The sequence below is a fragment of the Electrona antarctica genome, assembly GCF_951216825.1.
Source record: "Electrona antarctica genome assembly, chromosome: 5".
NCBI classification, from domain to species: domain Eukaryota; kingdom Metazoa; phylum Chordata; class Actinopteri; order Myctophiformes; family Myctophidae; genus Electrona; species Electrona antarctica.
The window spans coordinates 27,323,716-27,346,156 of NC_136810.1; the positions used below are offsets into that span (position 1 = coordinate 27,323,716).

General features: G+C 41.9%; 2 protein-coding genes across 5 annotated transcripts in view; one reads left to right on the forward strand and one right to left on the reverse strand.

Moving 5' to 3' along the window:
- LOC306923507 (nuclear factor of activated T-cells, cytoplasmic 3-like) overlaps positions 1 to 7,334 on the forward strand; it is a 25,090-nt gene extending 17,756 nt beyond the window's left edge. For all 3 annotated transcript variants that reach the window (XM_079501657.1, XM_079501658.1, XM_079501659.1), the window contains exon 15: positions 4,319 to 7,334. In XM_079501657.1, the coding sequence (XP_079357783.1) occupies positions 4,319 to 4,452 (134 nt within the window). In that variant the 3' untranslated portion in view covers positions 4,453 to 7,334. The remainder of the gene's footprint in view (positions 1 to 4,318) is intronic.
- A 502-nt stretch (positions 7,335 to 7,836) lies between these two features.
- pdcd2l (programmed cell death 2-like) lies at positions 7,837 to 17,240 on the reverse strand. Of its 2 annotated transcripts, none has more exons than XM_079501661.1 (5): positions 16,798 to 17,240; positions 11,617 to 11,736; positions 11,294 to 11,458; positions 10,686 to 10,839; positions 7,837 to 9,451 (listed from the first exon to the last, which is right to left on the reverse strand). In XM_079501661.1, exons 1-5 carry the CDS (start codon positions 17,207 to 17,209, stop codon positions 9,103 to 9,105), a joined length of 1,200 nt encoding a protein of 399 aa, XP_079357787.1. In that variant the 5' UTR covers positions 17,210 to 17,240; the 3' UTR covers positions 7,837 to 9,102. The 2 variants fall into 2 exon arrangements, with proteins under 2 accessions (XP_079357787.1, XP_079357788.1); XM_079501662.1 differs by having other exon boundaries at positions 11,617 to 11,733; positions 16,798 to 17,235.
- Between the last annotated feature and the right edge of the window lie 5,201 nt (positions 17,241 to 22,441).

Genomic DNA, 22,441 nt, shown 5'->3' on the forward strand with positions numbered 1-22,441 from the left:
TCGTCTTTGAAGCAAAACAGTATTGATCAAGCTCACAACGTGTCGCATTGCGTTGCTTTAGCTATTATTCAATGTGAAAGTTAAAGTATTAACAAGAGCGTGTGACTAAATAATAACTACAATGGATCCATTGGATCATTTTTTTTCTTTTTCTTTTTTTCCTGAAAAGTAACAGTTTTGGACATACAAGGTTTCCACCCAACAGTGGCAATATGCCAGCTGTCCTAGCATAGGGCAACCATGACGGGAACTCCAAAAAGACGCCATGGCCACTCCCGCCCTACGAGGCGATGGAAATAAGAGCCACGTGCGACGGACTGTAGGGCGCTTCGCTTTGAACTTGACATTCACCCGCTTTATTTAGTCCTGTCTCTCTTTGCTTTGTATGCAGTGATGGAAGAAGTTACTCCAATGTTTCTTTTTCAACTTAAAGGTCCGCCTCACCTATTTTCATCTTTACAATAAATGCACAGCATCTCTGTACGTCTGTAGTTCACGTATCTCGAGAACTCGACCGACCGACTTCAAACTCAGTCAGTGGATAGCATAGAGTCGGCTGGATAGGCAGTTGCCCTAGAACCCCAAAGTGTAAAATAGGGCTATATATATATAATATTCGTTGCTGTCCGGCAGAAACCAGCTAACTCCATTTTTCAGGTTTTCCATAAATCAATGAATGCCCTTATGTCTGTGTGTTGGTTAAAAAGATATTGAACCAATGAAAAGTATTAAAAAGTGCTTCTGACAAAACCAGCTAACTCCATTGGACCCTCAAACTGTCTGCTAAAGTAGCTAACTCCACCCCCTCTCCCCTCTCAAGTAATTGACAATATTTATTGTGACCATAGGTCGCATTTACTTTGAAATCTTGCATCTCCTGTCCGTTCGTTAGTCACACATCTCCATATATGGTCACGCCTTGTGACATCACGTGACATCATGGAGACCCTTAGATCTCCATGACATCACGCCTTGTGACACGTCACGCCACCATATATGACCATCTCCATATATGAAGATCACAACACTGACCTCTTCTAACCCTGGATAAGCATACATGGAGAAGACTGGATCATCACCTAGATCTGCATAGGAGCCGGCCAGCAACTCTACTGTACTGTACATCTGACTCTCAATGGCCACTCCAGGGCTCCGTAGTTGATTATGAGATGAAGTATTTTCAAGTAAAAATCTAACAAAAACTTAATTCAACAAGGCAGTTTTTCCTTTATTATTATTTTCATTATACCTATATTTTTGTCTTCAATTTAAGTCAATTTAGACCACTGCAACTCGTTGCGTTGCAAATCATTGGCGTGGACTGAGCTTAAAATAAAAGAATCAACTAGATATGGAAGATGGAGGGGTGTAGCTTACGTTACGGTTGATTGAGAAACCAATTGAGTGAGATCACCGCACAACAAAAACTCTTACTCTTGAATATATCACTATTTGTAATTGAACAAGTCAAATTGTTTAGCATAAATGTGCCCGGCACCTGTTTCATACAATTTACAAATTTAGAAAACTTCAAAAATAAACACACAGCCTGAGTGCATGTTGATGTGCGCTGGCTTTCATCTGCTGTCACACATAAGCTCGGGTTTCAGAAAACCACAGCAACTTTGTGAGAGTGGCGAGTGCTATGTATATCCATCTAGGCTCCTTGTTTTTAGCAGCACTGGGGGAGTATAAATACACTCGCTAATTTGTTTGGAGCCATTCTTTTAGTTGCCATGTCAGAATACGAGATACGAGGCAGAAACCTTGTATCTCCATATTTCAACTATTTTTCCTTATAAATTAACGCCCTACTTTGTTATACACACTACCACATAAATGTTGCAACAATACAAATAGCCTATATTTGGCTAATAAAAAATTATTTAAGTGATTGTGAGTCTGAAAAGCAATACATTAGAATAATCAATATATAATGAATTGCATTTTTATAGCACTTTTCCAAGTGCTCAAAGCGCTTTACAATGGTTCATTCATTCATACATTGGGAGGTGAGGCGGCGAACAGTCGATGCCAGCGTCCTCATTTCCCACATTCACACACCAATGGTGGCAAGCTCACACCGACTGACTCATTGGAGGCAATGTAGGGTTCAGTGTCTTGCCCAAGGACACTTCGACATGTGGACAGGAAGAGCCGGGATTCAAACCGCCGACCCAGGGATCATTGGACGACCTGCTCTACCTCCTGAGCCACAGCCGCCCTAAAGGCACTCTGCTACCCCCCTGTGGCTGAACCACACAATACCTGCAGATCCTAGAAACTTAAAAGAAAGAAAGAAAGAAAGAGAAAAAAAAGTCCAGGTCTCATGTCTTAAACAGAGTTAAATGTAGTGTTTAAGTGTTAAATGTTTACGTGTTAAAGGTCAGTGCACTGACTCCGAGGTTTCAAATCCACCAGACTTTCCTTTCAGATCAGGTAGATAGATCTATATTATTGGTTGTATTTACCACTTAAGCCCTATTTTACACATTAAAATTTGTATTCATAAATTGCTGATCTAGAACATTTTGATAACATTTTGGCTATTCTTTAAAAACATTACCTGCTTTGGCCTATGCCAGGGGCGGGCAACTTTGACGATGGAGAGGGCCACTATATTTCCACACTCACTCCCTAGGGCCATATATTACTGTCGTAGCAAAAATAGCTTGTAGATCGGCTATTTTTGCTATATTTGAATTTTTGCTATTTTTGTGTAATTACATTTGTATGTAATTTCAAATGCCTTTAATTATACTTGTGTTGAGCAATTGAGCTACTAATTTAGACTGAAGTAATTAAAGCGGGTCATGTTTGCATGTTGTGGAATTGTAACAGCTGAAACCAATATTATATCAGTATTCTGACATTAACCTGAGGGCCACATTAAGTGAAGGTGGGGGCCTCACTTTCCTTGCATCCTATATGAGTGCTCTCTCCTAATTGGATGCAATTGGTGGTATCCTGACTTAAAAATGTATTTTGTGTTCACTAAAGAGCTTAGGAGAAATAAATATAACTAAATCTACAGTTGAACAAATATTCTATAGCAAATGATACGTAGCTTGCGGAGTTAGTTCAGGCAGATTTACTTGAGGGGTTTCATGCCGTGCTCAAGGGCACATACATATACTCAAGGGGTTAATATGCTGCATTTGTCACCGTCTCCACACCTTAGCGCAAAACGGTCTTAAGCTGCGCACTTCTTAAGCTCTGCGCAGCTTAAATTCCGAGTTTTTAGACAGCTGGTGGATGGAAAAGAAGCTCCACCTCCGCTGACTTTTTGCGCGGAGGAGAGCGTTTCCGGGAATCTGGCCGTCGCGCAAAAAGTCTGCGGAGGTGGAGCTTCTTTTCCATCCACCAGCTGTCTAAAAACTCAGAATTTAAGCTGCGCGCAGCCGAGAACGTGCGCAGCTCTTTCGATAGTGTGGCAGCACCTACTATGTGGGTGTATAAGTGTGTCCCACACGTCATTCGCTGATGTGGCAGTCAGCTGACCAATTGGGCGGGCTACTTACAGTAAGCTCACTAGACTGCATGCTCTTCCTGCCTTCCTCTGCATATGGTTCCTGGTTGTTATGTGATGTTTACTCCCACCACCACCCCAGCACCACCGGTGGGCTCTGTTATTTATGTTCCCCATGGGGGTTTTATTGTATAGGAGAAAATGCTGCAGAGCCGAACGCAATGATAAATATCATATGCACACATATTCTCATTCGATAATAAATATTGGTTAAATCTATTTGTGAGTTGTCTGACTGAATGATTATTATCAGAATAAAGAGCTATTTAACAATTCACCCTTTGTCAAGTCCAGCCGGTGGTTGTGCCCCTCCTCGCACCCATTGGTTGGACAAAAATCCTCTCTCCATCCACTACCATTGAAATAACGTGTTTTTTCAGTTGCTTCGCATTGATATTCTGTGCATTCAATTCTTATTTTAAACTTGGTGTCAGTAAAAAGGAACATCACAGGTGCATGCACTCGGAGGTTCGGAGCTCGAAGGTTATTTTTTTAATTAATTAGAAACGAATGGTTCGGATGTTCGCTCGAAGATTCCTGCCGAAGTTCGAGTCCTAAAAACAGGGCTAGGGTACAGCCTTACAGGTGCAGCATGGTGACTGGGCATATCATGTTTGTTTTTAGTTTTTTCCAAAATGATGTTTTGGCAAATTTAACATAAACAAGGCTGAACCAGGGCGGAACAAGGCAGAAAGAGCCTGCTGTCAGTCAGGGACCAATCAGAAGTCTGACAAAGGGTGAATTATAAGATCACTTACACCATTTTGTTACTGTGTTTCCTTCTCACAGTGAACGAAATCATCGACAGAGACACCTTCCAGCTGAGCAGCAGTGATGACATGGTCCTGGGAGCCCAGGACCCGTATGGCTGGGACCAGAACTCTGCTGACACAGCACTGCAATACTGCGGAAGCCTCCAGTAATTTTGTTCTCCTTGCTCAAGCTTAGAATCGTCGCTGTCGAGGCACAAAACCATCTATCTCCATATTTCAAGCTCTTATGGTTTGTTTTCGTACATTTTAACACCCTACTACTTCATTCACGATCTCACAAGGCATCGCAAACATTTTGAAAGTGATTAGTGGTTATATCTGTGAGGTTTTTATAAATATTGAACCAATGACAAGTATTCACAAGAGCTTTTGTTTTCCGATTTCCTCAAAAGTAACTGTTCTGGACATACAATATGTGTCCGCCCCGACAGCGACGATTATACGCCACTGCTCGAAGGTGTCACTTGCCGACAAAACCTGAAGTAAAACAAGTTAGCTTGAATGTCAGTCGCTGTCTGCAAGCGACGGAGTTGTGTGATGGCGTATAAAGGCATCTTCATGTGTCGATGCCGGTGCTACTTTTATGCATTTAACCCATTTAGACCTGAGGACGATTCTACAAATGTCTTCTAAATCCTCATCGTTTTCTGAAAATCCCATGTTTCTATGTCAGTGGTTCTCAAGGTTTTTCATGTCAAGGACCCCAAAAATATGAAATTGGTCGCCGACCCCCATCTGAAAATATGTAGCTCCAGAGACCCCCAGAAGCAAAGATTTGAGTTAAAACGTGCGCTCTGAAATAATATATATTCAAAGGTTTGCACCACATTATCATGATTTTTCAAAAATAGCAGACCTACAAGCTCATAGCGCGGCACTTGGTGCTGCGCTATAAGCTTGTAGATCTGCTATTTTTCAATCGCTAAAGTACAGTATAACATAATACTTAAAACACCAAAAGGGGTTCCCGCCCTACAGAATGGGTTAACTAAGATCAGTGTTTCTCTTCCCTTCCCTTCTGGATCACTTGTAAGTATTTGCGACTCACCCATCGATCACTTAAATGGGTCCTAAAAATTGTTACAAAAAAGTGTCATTCGGATGCAGGGGGACCTATCTCACCCCTACTAGACTTCGTTTCGAGCTTGCACATCTGATACTTTTGATACTTTTTTGATACTAGTACAAGTAGGGAGTTAATTTACGAAAAAACACAAAAGGTTAAGACTATGGAGATGAGAGGTTTCTGCCCTGTCAGCAATGATATGCAGAACCCTTGCGGCCCGCAGCTTGAGAACCACTGAATTAAGGGTTTTTGTACTTTACGTATCATGGGTGGCTAAACGACAGTGCCTCTTCTAAGCGCAGCATGTCTGCAGTTTAGTTTTATGAGGTTATTACCAGTGGTGGAACAAGTACTAGCAATACAATAAAACAATTTACCTACAACATTCTCTTCTTACAAGCAAAAGGCTTGTATTAAAAGTATTGGCAGGAAAACATACTTTGTTAGAATACCAAACGACTCGCCCCTTTACCAACTCGCCCCCGCGAAATGTGTTAATGTAGTTAACAGTTCATTTACTATTTCCCTCCCTCTCTGAAATTATCTTGTATACAGATTTATTTGATTGTATAGTAGTCGATCTCTGTACTCTAAGATTAAGAAAGAATAACATGAGACAGACAGACTGCTTAATTAAGTTAATTTAGGACCTTCATGTTTTGTAATGGCATCATGCTGCTATTATGCCTGTGGATATACAGAGTGAACTTAGTTAACAATGATAAATTAATATGATACCTTTTATATAATCACCAACATGAATTATGTTTGTTATTTACAGCTAGGAAAAGTAGTGGGGCGAGATGGAAAAGGGTGACCGTATCTGTTACCCTTTGTTAGAGCGGCTTCGGATTAAAAACGCACATTCCATTTTCTGTCATTTCAGGTAATTTATTAAACATAAATATGAACAGCCTGACTTTCGATTCAAGTAAAATAAACAAAGGAATTCGTAGAAGGCTTATTCTGTTTATAAATACGTATGTGGTTGAAAATGTTTGCCCTGCCGCTCTGGTTTCCATTTTGGATCACCTGCAGTCACCTGTCTCACCACAGTGTGACACCCAAAAGTAAACGTCACCCTCTGGGACATCACATCGCCATAATCAGATGATCATCATATTAATAATAGCAGGCAGCAATAAACAAAATAAGGCCAACATAAAACATTTCATAAGGCATAATTCATAGCAAATAATAAAGCAAATGTCCAAATCGCTTCAACATACTTGATGGCTCCAAAATAAATTAATAGATGAATTGGTTAATGTAAGTTTTGTAATAATTTAAACCTACAGTAACTATAAAGGTTTTCAAATAATTGTAGTAAACAACTACAATATGTGCCTCTGAGGTGTGGGAGTGGAAGTATAAAGCATAAAAAAATCCAAAATTGTTTTCTTTAAGTAAAAGTACTTTTCCACCACTGGTTATTAGGCCAAATTTTGTTTGCTTCATGCATCTCAGGAGTTTTAGTTGGATTGAAACATTTATAAAAAGCCTTTTTGTAGCAAAGATGGTTATAATACCTCATTTACATAACCAAAGATTTTACCTGACAATTCTCTTTTAATTTCAATTAAAGAATAGCACAAATCTGTAAATTAAATTAGCCTCATTTAAGCAATAGGCTAAATGTTACATAATTTATAAGAACCAATTTGTGATGTAGGTACAGAGGCTGTAGTTTGCCCCAAAATGAGGACAATGTGTTATTTATTCATTTAATTACGAATCTATTTTTGATACTCTGGATATTGCAGATTTAAAAACAAACGTGCTTTGGAATATCCGCTTTTTGTAGGTTTGTTTTTGTTATATTCTGTACATTTTTCTATTTTGCTTTCAAAAGAACATTTCCCCATCAAGTGTAACTTGTTTGTTTTTGAGTGAAGCTAAAGCTACTTAAACTTTTAAAATGTGTATCTTGAGGTTCAAATCAAAAATAAAAGATGTAGAAAATCTGCTCTTTAGGCTTCTGTGAGAAAAAAAATCACACCCGTGTGAACTGAGTGGTGTAAGGTTTTATATAGCATGATCAGCTGTGGTCTGACGTAATGAAATCACACCCGGATGTGATTTCACAACTGGCTTTTTTTGTGCAGAAAAAATGAGCATGGTTGCTACAGTCATCCAGTTCACCCGGGTGTGATTTAATTACGTCAGAAATTATTTTGAACATAGCAACCATGCTCATTTTTTTCTGCACACAAAAGCCAGTTGTAGGAGTGGTTTACACCACTCAAAAAGCACCTCACCATTATGGCCTATGTTGAGATATTAAACCGAAAGAAATCGTACATCATCATACATCATCTCATTCCGGCCAATCATAATTTGCGTCCTCACTTCTTCGTCTTCAATGTTTGTGTTACCCAATGTTTGTTTTTTACACAAACACTCCAGATTGTCCAGTGTCAAAGGTATTTAATGTTTGTGTAGGACAAAGTTTGCGCACATACAAAAAGTAAGGCGTGGAGAACACCACTTTGATCTTTTATTTGTACTGGCAGTGGTAAGGTCATTTGAACTAATCAAGGAAAGTATTGTCTGTCTCTCACAGTTCCTTCCAGCCGCTGCCCAGTACCCCACGTGTCTGTTAACACATGGGGTCCGGAGACCCCTAGGGGTACTTGAGGGAGTTGGGGTGTTGTGCTAATTCGCTTATTTCCATCGAAATAAGTAGTAAAGTGTGCCGCTTGGGATATTATTTACATTATGAAGAGGATATATTTTTAAAAAAATAATAATTTTGAGCAATGGAAATAAGCTTATTAGCACAACACCCCATAGCCCCATTCAATTCAATGCAATTCATTTAGGGCTTATGGTAGGGGAAATAGCCAATAAGGAGCTTTTGCACAAAATAACACCTGGACCTCTTTGGTGGGGACGTAACAACTACAAAGAAAGGTAAGAAAGCCTTCTAGCATGGAATTCTCCTTTAACAGACGCCACTCCTAAAGTTCAACTAGTATTCCCTTTAGAGGCAAGCAAACAACCAGGTGCTCAACGGAGCCGTGCAGGTATAAAAGATGTAAAAGTAGTAAGGTGCTGCTCCTGGACAACAATTGTCAACAAAAAATCACAACCGTGTGAAGTGAGTGGTGCAACTCCATGTGGGGGTCTCCGGTGGGTCCCCAGAAGTTCCAGACCCACAGGACCATGGCCAGGGTGCCGGCCCGGTTCCGGCGAGCCGCCCCACGTCCAAAACGGTAGAGAAATGACAGTTACCATGTGGGGGTCTCCGGAACATCCAGACCCCCAGGAACGCGCCCAGGGGGCCGGGCCGATTCCGGCGAGCTGCCCCACATCCGAAACGGTTGAGAAATGACAGTTACCGTGTGGGGGTCCCTCTACTGTACTGTCACTGTACTGGCACACCCGAAATCATCATATATACAGTTTATATGTGCGTATTTGTGTGTGTGTTAGGTTGCGCACTCGTGCTCATACCCACCCAGGCAGGCAGCCAGCCACACACAGCTCCGTAAGGGAGTGGTAGCACCACTCAAAAAAGACAGAGCTCCAGGGCACTCCAAATATTTAAGAGAAGACTCTTTATTAAACCAACATGTTTCCACCTATAGCGGCCTTCATCAGGGCTAACCGGTAGTATTCCCTTTACCTGAACCTCAAAGTAACATTAACCCTGATTTGCACCCTTTCGTCTGGTTTTCAGGCTAATTTAGAACCATGGTGGTCTTCCCGGACCTGACATTGAGAACCACTAGTCACTTAAAGAATTTCTGGTCAGGGTCTGCTTGGACGAAAAGGAACTCTTCTCGAGGTGTGTTGCTGGAGCCAGAGGGCCAGCAGCTGTTCCTACACGTATACACCAGCACGGTTCCAAACTCCAGCACCGCTGCCGGGTCACAGTTTGTGGTGGTAGAGTCTTTAGCCCGCAACAGGCTCACCAGAGCAGGCATAAGCTGGAACTCAAAGGTCCTGGGGCTTCCACAGGAGCTACAGGGAGGAACCATCTGGCTCAAGTTAGAAGGAGGCTCCGAGATGAAGAGAGGTTTGCCATTCCAGCTGTAGCGTAGGATTTGTTCCGGACAGATGGAGATCTTCTTCATGAACCTGGAGAAGAACGCCATCATGAAAACTGATTAACAATTAAATTGTGTTTTTTGGCAGTGAACAATGGAGCAGATAAATCTAAATGTGTTTGCCCTTTAGGCTTTGTAAACTAAAATTCCACAGGGTAGATGTGACAAATGTATACATTTTTCAAAAATAGCAGAAATAGCTAATCTACTGTAGCTGTAGATTGGCTATTTGCTATTTTTCAACAGATGAATGGACATGAATCTGACTATTACCGGTATGTCAAATAAAGTGTGATTACCGGTATCTCATAATTGTGACAGGGCTGACATTGGTTCCCAAAGTGTGGTCCCAGCAAAATAAATTAATATAGCATCACAATGATGTTAACCATTGTATCCAATTATCCAATATCCATATTTTATACATTGGCTATTCAAAAATAGCAGATATACAAGTGTTATGGCCCTGTGGGTGATATTGTGTATATTCCGGTGTTGCTCTGTCTTTTTCCCTCAGTGTTTGTGTGAATGAGTGAGGAGTGACTGATTGAGGACCCGCTGGGGTGAATGTGGGATGAGTAGTGATTGAGTGAGTGGTTGCCAGCTTGTGTGAGTAGACTGAGTGGTGAATGTGAGTGGCTAACTACCAGGTGGACCATGCTGGTGATTGGCTCCTCTGACCAGGCTCACCTATAAAGCTGCCTGGTGTCAGTCCTTCTGATGTCTTCCTTCTAGCCAAGTCCTAAGCACCAGCACTTTTTAAGTTTTTAGCTTTGTGATAAATGTAATTTATTGGGTGATGTAGGGGTGGGGGACCTCTTCTTTTGTCATTTGTTTGTTTGTTTTTGTTAGGTCAGATATTTGTATTTTGGTTTCCTTTTGCTAGTTAAGAGTATGTTATTATGATTGTTCTGTTATTTGGAAACTATGGTCCCCACCCTGAGGTATTGTACACGGCACTGCATTTTATATTGAATCAATCCTACAGCCATAGGATTTTAACGTGTGTGGCCTGACTGAATTGGGAACTGGGTAGGAGGGAGTCCATTCTAAGGTTGCGACCCAAGGTTGCCCTAGACTGGGTTGTAATAACAAGCTCACAGGGTGCCACTTAGTGCTGCGCTGCGAGCTTGTAGATTTGCTATTTAAAAGATAATAAATAAATGTGGAGGTCCCTGGCACAAAACATTTTCAGATGGGGGTCCGCATTCAAATACCCATCAATTTGGGGGTCCTTGGCACAAAAAGGTTTGAGAACTACTGACCTAGAGAAGACGGCATCACCGTGTCTGGCTTTGGTCTTCTCATACTTCTCTCCGTCTCCGCCAGCGTCGCAGTCGTCCAGTTCCCCCACTCTCACTCCTTCTCTTCGCTCGTACTCCTTCAACAGCTGCCGTACATGATGCCCCAAGACATCCTCTGCACCCAGGGTCATTATTATGTTCATTATTGGACTATTTATTTCATACATTTTCAATTTTATATATATATATATATATATATATATATATACACATATATTAGTATTTTGTAAGTTAATGCCCTACTTGATCATGCTAACAGCAGCGTCACACAAAAACATCAAAAGTAGCAGATCCACAAGCTCGAAACACAGAGCGAATCGACACGTTTTGAGCTTGTAGATATGCTTTTGCTATTTTTTAAATTGAATCCTGAAAGCTAACTGTTTGAGATAATGATGCTCCCTCCTGACAAAGACGATAGTATCCTGGGTTTAAGTTCTATTGTGTTGTATTTCTTTTAGCAAAATACAATCAATTAATAACATTTTTAAATGGATTAAAAAGTAAACAACTTACATTATATATATATGAGACCTAAACTGAAATTGAAAACAAAGACAAAACCAAACCTTGCTGTGCATGCAGGTCATCTTCCTCCACCACACTGATGTAGAATGGACGAAGGACAGGAACACTCTGCTGCTCAGTCTGAGAGTCACTCACTCTCAGATCCTCTAGCTGCTCGCTGACATCACACTCAACGGCTATAGGGGCCTTGATCTCCAACTCTGCAGCTGGATAATATGGACAAGAACACAATTGGAATTAACCTTTGTATGTCCAAAAGCATTTCTTTTGTATAATCATTTAAAAAATGGCATACACTCTGGCTCCATATGCAGTGATTTTAAATTGATTGGTGTTATGGCATATATCGATATGATGGATATACCTGTGTGTATTGGTGCTGCATTGTGGGGGTGTGTTGGGGGGTCTTCATTGTCCATGCCCCAGTCATCAGCATCTTCACACCAGTCTGTGCTGCCGCTCAATGGAAGACCATTCACTGCTGCTGGGTTGGTTGGAGGGATGGGACCATAATCATTACAATGCCCATGGGCACAACACAGAGGGAGCACCACTTTTGATTTCCCCCAGATTTGGCACAAACATGGGGATGCATGCATTATACAATTATGCCACCAAAATAATGATATCGTGGAGATGTGAATTCATTGTAAAATTGTCCTCCATCATACACTGGACTTGCGTAGGCTTTTCAGTCTACACCAAATCACTGTCACACATAAATAGATCTCGTAGATGTATCGATTCTGACTTTTGATTGATTGAAGAATTTATTAACAGTTTGCAGAATTACAGTACATTTCAAGCACAAACTCAATACAAAGGCTGTTAACTGTGAGTGGACGACCCAATTAAGCATTACACTTGTTTCCAATAGGGTCCACCATGTTCAAATCATCAAAACATTTAGAGACGTACAAATAGACACTTCTATATAGACAAAGAACAGTACAGGAATTCATCATAATGGAGGTAAAAAGGGAAAAGAAACATACAGTGAGGGGGGAAAAGGGGGGGGGGGGGCGGTGGGGGGGGATTCAGATTTTACGGGGGCCAGTTTCGAATTGCAGCCATCCGTAGGTGCCCTTTGAGAGCGGTTTTGAAGGAGTCAAGGGATTCGCATGTCTTAATGACTGTTGGTAGGGCGTTCCACATTTTGGTGGCATAGGAGCGAAAAGAATTTAGTCCCTTGTTTGTGCCGAATCTGGGTTGTACATGGTTCGTTGCACTCCCTCTGGTGTTGTGGGTGTGGACTTCGTTAACATTAAGGAAGTATCTAGACAGGTACATGGGTATCTTGGTGGTGTATCGAATCTTGTGGACCAGACCCATTGCAAGATGCTGTACTCTGTCGTCGACCCTAAGCCATTCCAGCCTGTCGAAGTGGGCAGGGGTGAGGTGGGTTCGGGGGGCTAGGTCAAGTAGGAGCCTGACCAGTTTGTTTTGGGAAGTCTGGAGCCTGGTTTTAAGGGCCTTTGAGGTGCTGTGGTACCAGGAGGTGCATGCATAGTCAAAGAAACCCTGTACAAGGGCTCCTGTTAAGGTCTTCAAGGTGTTTTTGTTGACCAGTGAGGAGATCCTGTAGAGGAATCTTGTTCTATGGTTGACCTTTTTGATTACGTTGGTGGCCATTTTATCACCGGAAAGATTAGCCTCCAGGATGGAACCTAGGTAGGTAATTTCATCTTTACGTGTGATAACATTGTCACCCACTCTAACCAAGAAGCCATTTGCCTTGCTGAGATTACTAATAGAGCCAAAGAGAATGGATTCAGTTTTTCCCAGGTGTAAAGATAGTTTGTTATCAGCGAGCCAGGTGCAGATTCTACCGAGTTCAGAGCTGAGGGCATTTTCAACCTGCAGTTTGTCCCTGTCTGAGACCAGCAGTGCTGAGTCATCTGCGAACAGGAACAAGTTGCAGTCACAAGCTGAAGTCATGTCGTTTACATATATTAGGAACAGTAGAGGCCCTAGTATGCTTCCTTGTGGAACGCCACAGCTCACTGGGAGGGGGGGGGGCAGTGTTCCGTTCACTTCCACCATCTGTTCTCTCCCCTCCAGGTAGGATTGCATCCAGCTCACTGATGTGCTATCGAAACCAATTGCTTTTAGCTTGTTAACCAGTATGGAGTGGTACACGGTGTCAAAAGCCTTTTGGAGGTCCAGCATGACCATGCCGCAGTATTTGCCAGCGTCCACCTCTTGTTTGATGTGGTCGCTCAAATAGAGAAGGCATGTGTCAGTGGAGTGGGATGTTCTGAAGCCAGATTGGAACTCGTACAATAATTTATTAGTGGCAAGATACTTTTCAACCTGTTCATAGACTATTTTTTCCATCACTTTCGAGATGGAACTAAGAATAGAAATAGGGCGGTAGTTGCCGGGGTCTAATTTACTCCCTTTCTTGTGCAAGGGGGTTACTTTGGCCAGTTTGAAATCTTGGGGGACCTGTCCCTGTTTGATGGAGAGGTTTACTATGTGGGTGATGATTGGAGCTATAGAGATGGCTGAGTCTCTGAGAAATTTGGAGGGAATGTTGTCATGGCCTGTGGCCTTGTGGGGTTGGAGGGCACTCAGTTTCTTAATTACCTCATCAGTTGTTACCATAACTAGTTTAAAATCGTCTTTACAAACACCTAGGTTTCTGTAGAAGGTTGTAATGTGCTCTACACCAAAGAGCCCAGAGTGGGAGGGCAGTTTGTTAACCAGAGTTGTTGCTATGTTTGTAAAGAAGATATTCAAGTAGTTGGCCACATCAAGGTTGTCAGTGATGAGTGTTGTCCGATTTGATGTTTATGTTTGAAAACCTGGTTTTTAGTTTCTGACCAATGTTCCCCCTAAGGTGCGCCCGTGCGCGCGCACACACACATGGCCAAATGCCCCCGCGCACAACTGAAATCTGTCGCACACAGACGCTGGTGTAAAAAAAAAAAAAGAGTTTTTATTTAAAAAAGAAATTGCCCCGAGTATCACTACAGTAATAATAGGCTACCTATCCCGAGTCGACATTTGCCCACACTTTATTTTTTATTTACTTTACACTTTATTTAGATTACACAGGCGAGGCGACCGCGACAGATAGGTCTCCTCCCCTCCTTTTATTACTCTATGGTCTCCTCTCCTCTCCTCCTGCCTGGGACCGAGGCTACTCCTCCTGTGTGTGACTGCGCGCGAGTGGAGACAGAGGTGGAGACGTAACAGCAGCAGCTGTCAGTGTTAATGAAACCCCAAGAACCAGATAAGCTGGCGTTGCTTGGACCTGTGCGTTGATGGGACATTTAGATTTAAAAGGCGAATGGAAGTGTGGATAAAAGCACGGCTGTGCGCAACAACAAGAGAGGGACTAACGTTAGCTTCTCGTTAGCTGGTTAGCTAACGTTGTTATCACTACAGCACAACAAGCCTCCAGACAGTCCGGTGTGCTTGTGAATGAAACATGTGGAAGCTAACGTTAATCTCTAGCGGTCTAGCCCCATATGGAACCTCTCTGTAATTCTCCAATCTGTTAATACAGCTTTCTTCAAAAGGGGCTGCTGACGTTCGACAATCTGAGAAACTAGGAGTTCAAAAACACAAACCAACAAACTCGGGTGTGTGTGTGTCCCAATACATTATTTCCGTTTTCTCATGCCCCCCCATGTAAAGCAATATGAGTATTCATATAGCCTACCAGTCGTTCTCAACCTGTGGGTCCCCACATGATTTGGGGGTGGGGGGACCCCAGATGACAGTGAAGTGACAATTTAAGGACTTTTAAGACCTTTAATACCTCAAAGGCTCTAAAAGAAAAAAATACCATTACTGCATCAAAAGTAATCTGCAAACCATGCTATAAAAACTGGTCAAACATTGGCCAGATTATTAAATGATAAAGAAAGCGGCAACAATTGTGAAAATAGCCGATCTGCAAGTTCACAACGAGCTTGTAGATCAGCTATTTTCACAATATTTATCTGTGGAACCATTCTGTTGCTTGTCTGGGTGGGGGGTCCCCAGTTCAAATATGATTACTTTGGGGGGTCACAGCCTGAAAAGGTTGAGAACCACTGATATAGACTAACTGAATATTCCTAAAATTGCTAGCCTACCACCTTGATATAAAATAAAAATGTTGTAACTTGCGTAACTTTATGTAACTATACATTGATTCACTCGTATACCAAAATCCATTTGGAAAAAAGAAAAAAATCCCACCTGTGTGAAGTGAGGGGCGCTCACTTAGCATTATCTAACGTTTGGATAGTTGGTGTCAAGGTGACGTAATGTTTGCTCAGTAGTTGCTGATGTCTGCTCAGGAGGTTTGAGTGTTTGCTCAGACCGAAAAAAAATTAGAGGGAACATTGTTTCTGACCATAGCCTAGTTGATTGTTTAGTAGCTTCCAGAGCTCATGAGGATTGTTTTTGTTTTCCTGAGCTTTATCATTGATGAAGTTACTTTTAGCTGATTTGGTCATGGCAGTTACACTGTTTCTTAGCTTGATTCGTTGGGTATTTAGGTTGTTCAAATGAGCTTGGCGAACACTGTCGAAGCGCTTGGCTTGCTTTGACTTGCATTTTAGAAATTCAGAGCATTTTTTGTCTCTGGCTTTCATTGCAGCCAGTATGTCCGAATTCATCCATGGTTCCGAGCGGGTTTTGCCCCTGGTTGTTCTCAAAGGAGCCATGTTGTTCAGTACTGATGTATATTTGGTTTTGAAGCCAAGCCAAGCTTCTTCGACAAGTGTGCTTTTAAGCTCATCGGACCAATCCAGACTCTCCAATACTTGGTTAAAGACCTCACTAGAGTAGGTTTTGAGGTCCCTTGATATGACTGTTTTGTGGCAGCCGGTCTTAAGTTTTTGTATTTTGCGGGTACAGAATATCATAAAATGATCACTAAGCCCACATACAATAACCCCTTTCTTGGAGATTCTGGATTTGTCCGAGGACAGAATGAGATCAATGACAGTTTGAGTAGAATCACACACTCTAGTGGGTTGGGTAATTAGCTGACTGACACTATGTAGATCACAGAACTTACTGAATGACTTAAACACAGGTGCTTCCTTACGTTGCATGTCTGTATTGTAGTCGCCAATCAGGATTTTCTCTACACATTCCTCCTCAGCTAAGCACCCCTCACGTATATCATAGAACCCATGTTGGTCAGGCGGTCTGTAGACGGTGCCCACTAATACTGATTCAGCCTTTTTGAAAATTAATTCAACCCACACAGTTTCAATTTCATCATGCTGTAAGTCAGTACGAGTAACATATTCAGTGTCTTTGTGAATATACATACATACACCACCACCATGCCTGTTTCTGTCGTTTCTGAATCGATAAATACATCTACGAGAGTCTAAGTCTTAGGCTAGGTCAAATATTATGTTACTAGAGTGAGTTAAATTTCTACTTGGGTTAAAAGTACTGGGTATATTCAAAAGTGAATGCTTTTAAAATACTTAAATATTAAAGGGTGCAATGCAATATGAATTATTTTTAATAAAAAATGTGACATTTTCAAAAGATATATCCGATTTGAAATTGTAACAGTATACTTTACCTTCCACCACTGGGGTTTTTGTAGCTTTCAAGTCGGTCTCTAGGCACTGAGATCGCACAGCCTTCCAGGTGTCTTGTCTCCCGTTGCAGGAGGGACTGCAGCACGCAAACACATGTATGCATCTATGATATGGAGACGAGTGCAGCGGACAGTAGATCTGGACCACATGCACCAGCGCCGCCTCGCACACACTGCAGCGGGGATGCTGCCAGCACACCGCGGGCACGGTGTCGGGCAAGTCCCCGATCTTGTTGGTGGAGAAAGAAGACGAGTGATGATGATGCCTGGTGTCCAGCAGCTCCCCGTCGCACAAGCCGATCAGGGTTGATAATATGATCTCCTCGTTTGATGAAGATGATGCAGCCATGTTGTTTGTTTCACATGTTGACAGTGGCCACCGGAAGGAAGTCATTTCTTCTTCTTCTTCTTTTGGCTTTCCGGCAGACTGGACGCCCATCGGCGTATTGCTGCCTCCCACTATTTTGGCCCAGGAAGTCATTTTTCCAGGTCCGTCACCTAAATATTGCCGGTAAAACGGTGCAACCTTAGTAAGCTTCACTAATAGTAAGCCGGTCACTGCTTGAGTCCAACATCTACCTTTAGATAACTCCTTTCTTATAAATCTATGATGTACAAATGCGATTCTCTTTTCTATTCTCCTTATATACATTCATCTGACGTCACGCTGTCAACTGTTTCCGTGACTACAACTTTGTCCTAGGACTACAACGCCGATTTGTTAGTGGGCGGGGTCTATGGGCTGGAAACCAGGCCTACTTTTTAAAGTTTCCAATTATTTTGCACAAGCAACAACTTTAAGCTTAAATTGGTTTCTTGAATTGTTTTATTATTTTGTTATTTATTACTATGGATGATTACTTTTTTCTCCCCACTTGTCATATATCATATGTAATTTAAATGTCTGATGTCACAGGTGACTGATGTAACAGGCTGTCCACATGAAGTCCACAAGCAAAATACGCTGTTAATTCCCATGTGGATCCCGAGATCCACATGATTTGATGTAGGCGTATAGTGTTTGTTCATTAACAGCCTGAGTCTCCCAATCTCTTAATCTGTGTAGGGGTGCATCCCAAATGGAAAATAAATTTTCAGGTTGGGATTGGGATACCTACACAAATATAAAAATTCCCATTGACAATGAATTGAGATTTGTTGAGCACCATTTTCTGTTTGCTAAAGAGCTTGAGGGACAAGCTCACACTTGTAGATCTGCTATTTTCACTAGTTTGGGTCCTATCCCAATGTATGAATGAATGCACCATTGTAAAGCACTTTGAGCACTTGGACTCAATGTTGACCAAACAAAAGAGCTGATCTTTGACTACAGGAGGCCTCCCAGAGACCACTCTCCTATCCAGATCGGAGGTGCTGCAGTGGAAGGGTCAGAGAGTTCAAATTCCTGGGAGTGCACATCACTGAGGACCTTACCTGGGCAGTGCAGACAGAGCGGGTGGTGAAGAAAGCACAACAACACCTCTTCTTTCTCAGAAATCTGGAGAAAGCTGGAATGGGTCCAAAAGTTCTAAGAGCTTTCTACAGAGGCACCACACAGAGAGCATCCTTACTGGTTGCTTCACAGCCTGGTATGGCAACTGCACTGACCTAAACCGCAAAGCATTGCAAAGGGTTGTGCGGACAGCCGAACGCATCAGCAGATGTGCTCTCCCCCCCATCCAAGCCCTTTACGATGAACGCTGTGTCAGCAAAGCTCGAGGAATAATGAAGGACCCAAGCCATCCCAACCGCAGTCTGTTTGAGATGCTGCCGCATGGGAAGTGGTTTCGCAGTCTCAAAGCCACAGGAAATAGTCTGCAAAAAAGCTTCTTTCCCCGAACAATCAGATACATGAACGAACTGATAAGAACCAGAGCGTATCAGGGAAAAGGAAAACGCTAGTTTTGTCTGAAGGAAGCCAACCAAAAATACGTTTTACTCTTATGTACCTGTACACAAGATGAACCTTGGAAAAGCGATATAAAAATGCAATTCATTATTATTAACGTCAAATCAAATGGGTTCAGGTCTGAGCCAAGTCTCCTGAAGGAAGTGTGTCTGAAGCCTAGTCCTGACAGCCTTGACAGGAGTATCCGGACGATAAACAGATGATGATTGCTATTCGAATATAGATCTACTGTATAGCACTTATTTGAACAAAAATATATCCCTTTAATTAAGATTTAATTGTAAGTATTTATGTGTAAATAACGGTAGTGGGTCGCACACACCAAGACTGTAGTTCAAAAAATGTATTCTTGCATTTTGAACAGGAGACCAACGTTTCGGCTATATCCAGCCTTCATCAGTGTCTCCTGAAGGCTGGATAGCGTTTGCCTCCTGTTTGCCTCTGAGATGTAGTGAGTAGAAAGTACTGGAAGTTGGAAATACTCAAGTAAAAGTACCTCAATTGTACTGAAGTACAGTACTTAAGTAAATGTACTTGGGCCGCGGGTCATGTGGGCCAGATCATTTTACCTGAGCCTGCATCCTTCCCATAATAGCACATCACACCTGTTTAGTCATCTAAGTCCAACCATAACACTGGTTCCATTGACTGTAACAAGCTGTATATGGTGGTGAATGTGCTTCTCTAATACAGTGTGTATTGTAAATTCTGCAGCAGAACTGCAGGATTATTGTAATGTATTTAACTTAATGGATTGTGTTTGCACTACACAAGCAATTTGGCCACAAAAGATCACAGGATCTACTGAATGTGAAGGTAGCCTACTGGGGGGAAGCCACACTGTGTGTCATATAGGCTCAATATGTCAGTTTTACACATTCAGTAGATCCCGTGATCTTTTGTTGTTAAATATAATGTATTGGGGTCTAGTAGGACTATAGTAAATAATAAAAAAAAGAAATCGCTATCAAATTTTGTAATTTTTTGTTGAGTGGTGTAAACCACTCCTACAACTGGCTTTTGTGTGCATAAAAAAATGACCATGGTTGCTATGTTCAAAATAATTTCTGACGTAATTAAATCACACCCGGGTGAACTGGATGACCGTAGCAACCGTGGTCATTTTCTCTGCACAAAAAAAGCCAGTTGTGAAATCACATCCAGGTGTGATTTCATTACGTCAGATCAGAGCTGATCAGGCTATATAATAGCCTTACACCACTCAGTTCACACGGGTGTGATTTTTTTTTACATATTTAGCCCCATGTCAAAAACAGCTAAAATCCCTAAAACGAAAGAAAGCAGCAAATTAAAAATAATGAACACTCATCTTTTACTTTCTCTAATAACAACCTAAAACATGAACCTTGGTTGATGAGACAAGAACACAATTCTGCTTCTATATAAAGTTCACCAAAGTAGAATTTCAGTTCATGTCGCTCAACCGATTTTGTAAATGTAATTAGCTGATATGACAATTTCTTTTGTGCATCTTTTCATAGTCCACACATGTGCAGGAGCCTTTGGGGACAACACATGAACCTCCATGAAATCAGGTGTAACTTGTAGCCTACTGTAAGTAAGTTCATTATACTTTATTGAATCGGAGAGGGACGTCTGCATTTAGCAGTGGCTGGGGTCTGTGATTTCATTACAATTACTTGACTAAATACTAACAACTGGGTCCTGGGATGACTTTAGATCTTACGCTCAGTGACAGCACTACGCAGGCAAAAACATCAATCAGCCACCAACAACCTTCCTCTCATCTCCTCTGCAGCCATCACACTCGTTTTGTGTCACTGTAATGGCACACACTGCATTTTGCTAGCATAAGCTGCATTTCGTTTTCTCCATTTGAACACATGCCTTACCAGTGGTGGACAGTAACCAAGTAGGCTACATTGTTATGATATTATAATTCATAATAATAAAAACACAATATACCAGATCCTTTCTTTATGTGTGTGTTAATTAGTGAAACTGTGTTTTGTTTCATTTTGCTATTGGCTGCTGGCTTGCACAAAACAATGACTTTGGTTCCCTCTGGTGGAACCATGGATGAGGGCATGTGTTGTGAAATGAAATTGGAAGTGATGACAAAAGAATGAGCAGACTAAAAAAGAAATCACACCCGTGTGAAGTGAGGGGCGCTGTTATCATTATACATCATCTCATGAACAACTGAATTTATGCGATTGATTAGCCGATTTGACGTACATTTTCCCGTCATTGTCAATGGTATTTACTTGCGCAAGCAGAGCGCGCAAGTAAGGTGGTCGTGCCGGCTTTTTTATGCGTATGCTCGTGGTATATATACTGATTTTGAGTGTGACGTAATGAAGATATGTATCAATGCCGGGGTATAACTGGCTTTCGATGGTGACGTAATAAAGATATGTTTCAGTGTCGGGTGGATTAAAGGTAGGCCTAATGTCTCTATGTATGTAATCTGAAACCTATCTTTATTACGTCACCATCAAAAGCCAGGTATACCCCGGCATTGATACATATCCTCATTACGTCACACTCAAAATCAGTATATATACCACGAGCATACGCATAAAAAACCCAGCCGACCACAGTATAGTACTTTTCAACTTACAACTTACATACATACGTTACCTGTTAGCTAACCAATATTGAAACATATCGTAATTACGTCACCATTGACGGCCAGTTATAACCTGACTTTAGTACAGAAAACCTATGATAGAGTCATGGAGAGGTATTACTGGCCAGGTGCAAAACGCGCTATTGAAGAGTTTTGTAGAAGTTGCCCAGAATGCCAACTCACCACCCGGCCCAGCCCATCCATTGATTCCGGTCATTCCGCTCCCTATAATTGAAGGGCCATTCGTAACGGTCGACAGTAATTGCGCGCTCTGCTTGCACACTAGTAGGCCATAAATGGCCTACTACATAAATGGCCTACTAGTGTGCAACACGCAAGTAGGCACTCTGTGGCAACATTGTTTGTGTTGCCACAAACAAGGCGGACATTTTACCTAATTTCTCCTTTCATTGTAAATGGCAAATATTGAGACGTGTGGGGACAAAATGTACGTCATATTTGGCGGATATTTGACCTAATTTCTCCTTTCATTATCAATGGCAAATATTGAGACGTGTGGGGACAAAAGCTGTATATAGGAGGGGCTAGCGCCAACGATTGAACGATTTTAATCGCTGAACGATTTCAAACGATTTTAACGATTAAAATCGTGCAATCGTTCAACAATTTAAATCGTTCAATCGCTCAACGATTAAAATCGTTCAATCGTTCAATCATCATATATACAGTTAGTGTGTGTGTGTGTGTGTGTGTGTGTGTGTGTGTGTGTGTGTGTGTGTGTGTGCGTGTGTGCGTGCGTGCGTGCGTGCGTGCGTGCGTGCGTGCGTGCGTGCGTGCGTGTGTGTTCGTTCACAACACCACCCCTCGCATTTGATCGCCTGGTCTGATAACAGCACCAGTGCTGCTACAGCCAGATCACACGACCAGCAGAGATCATTTCCCGGCCAAAACTCCAGGTCAGAATTACTAGCTATAAACCAAGACCGGGTTTAATAACGTTTTGACTTCCTAGCGTTTCTCTGATGTCATGTTGATGACCATATTGATGATGTCAGTCGCTTGCCCACATATGGAGGCACATCGGAAAGGTGGGTTCAGCTGAGTTGGGATGCATTCATAAATAGGTTATTGCTCTGAGAAAC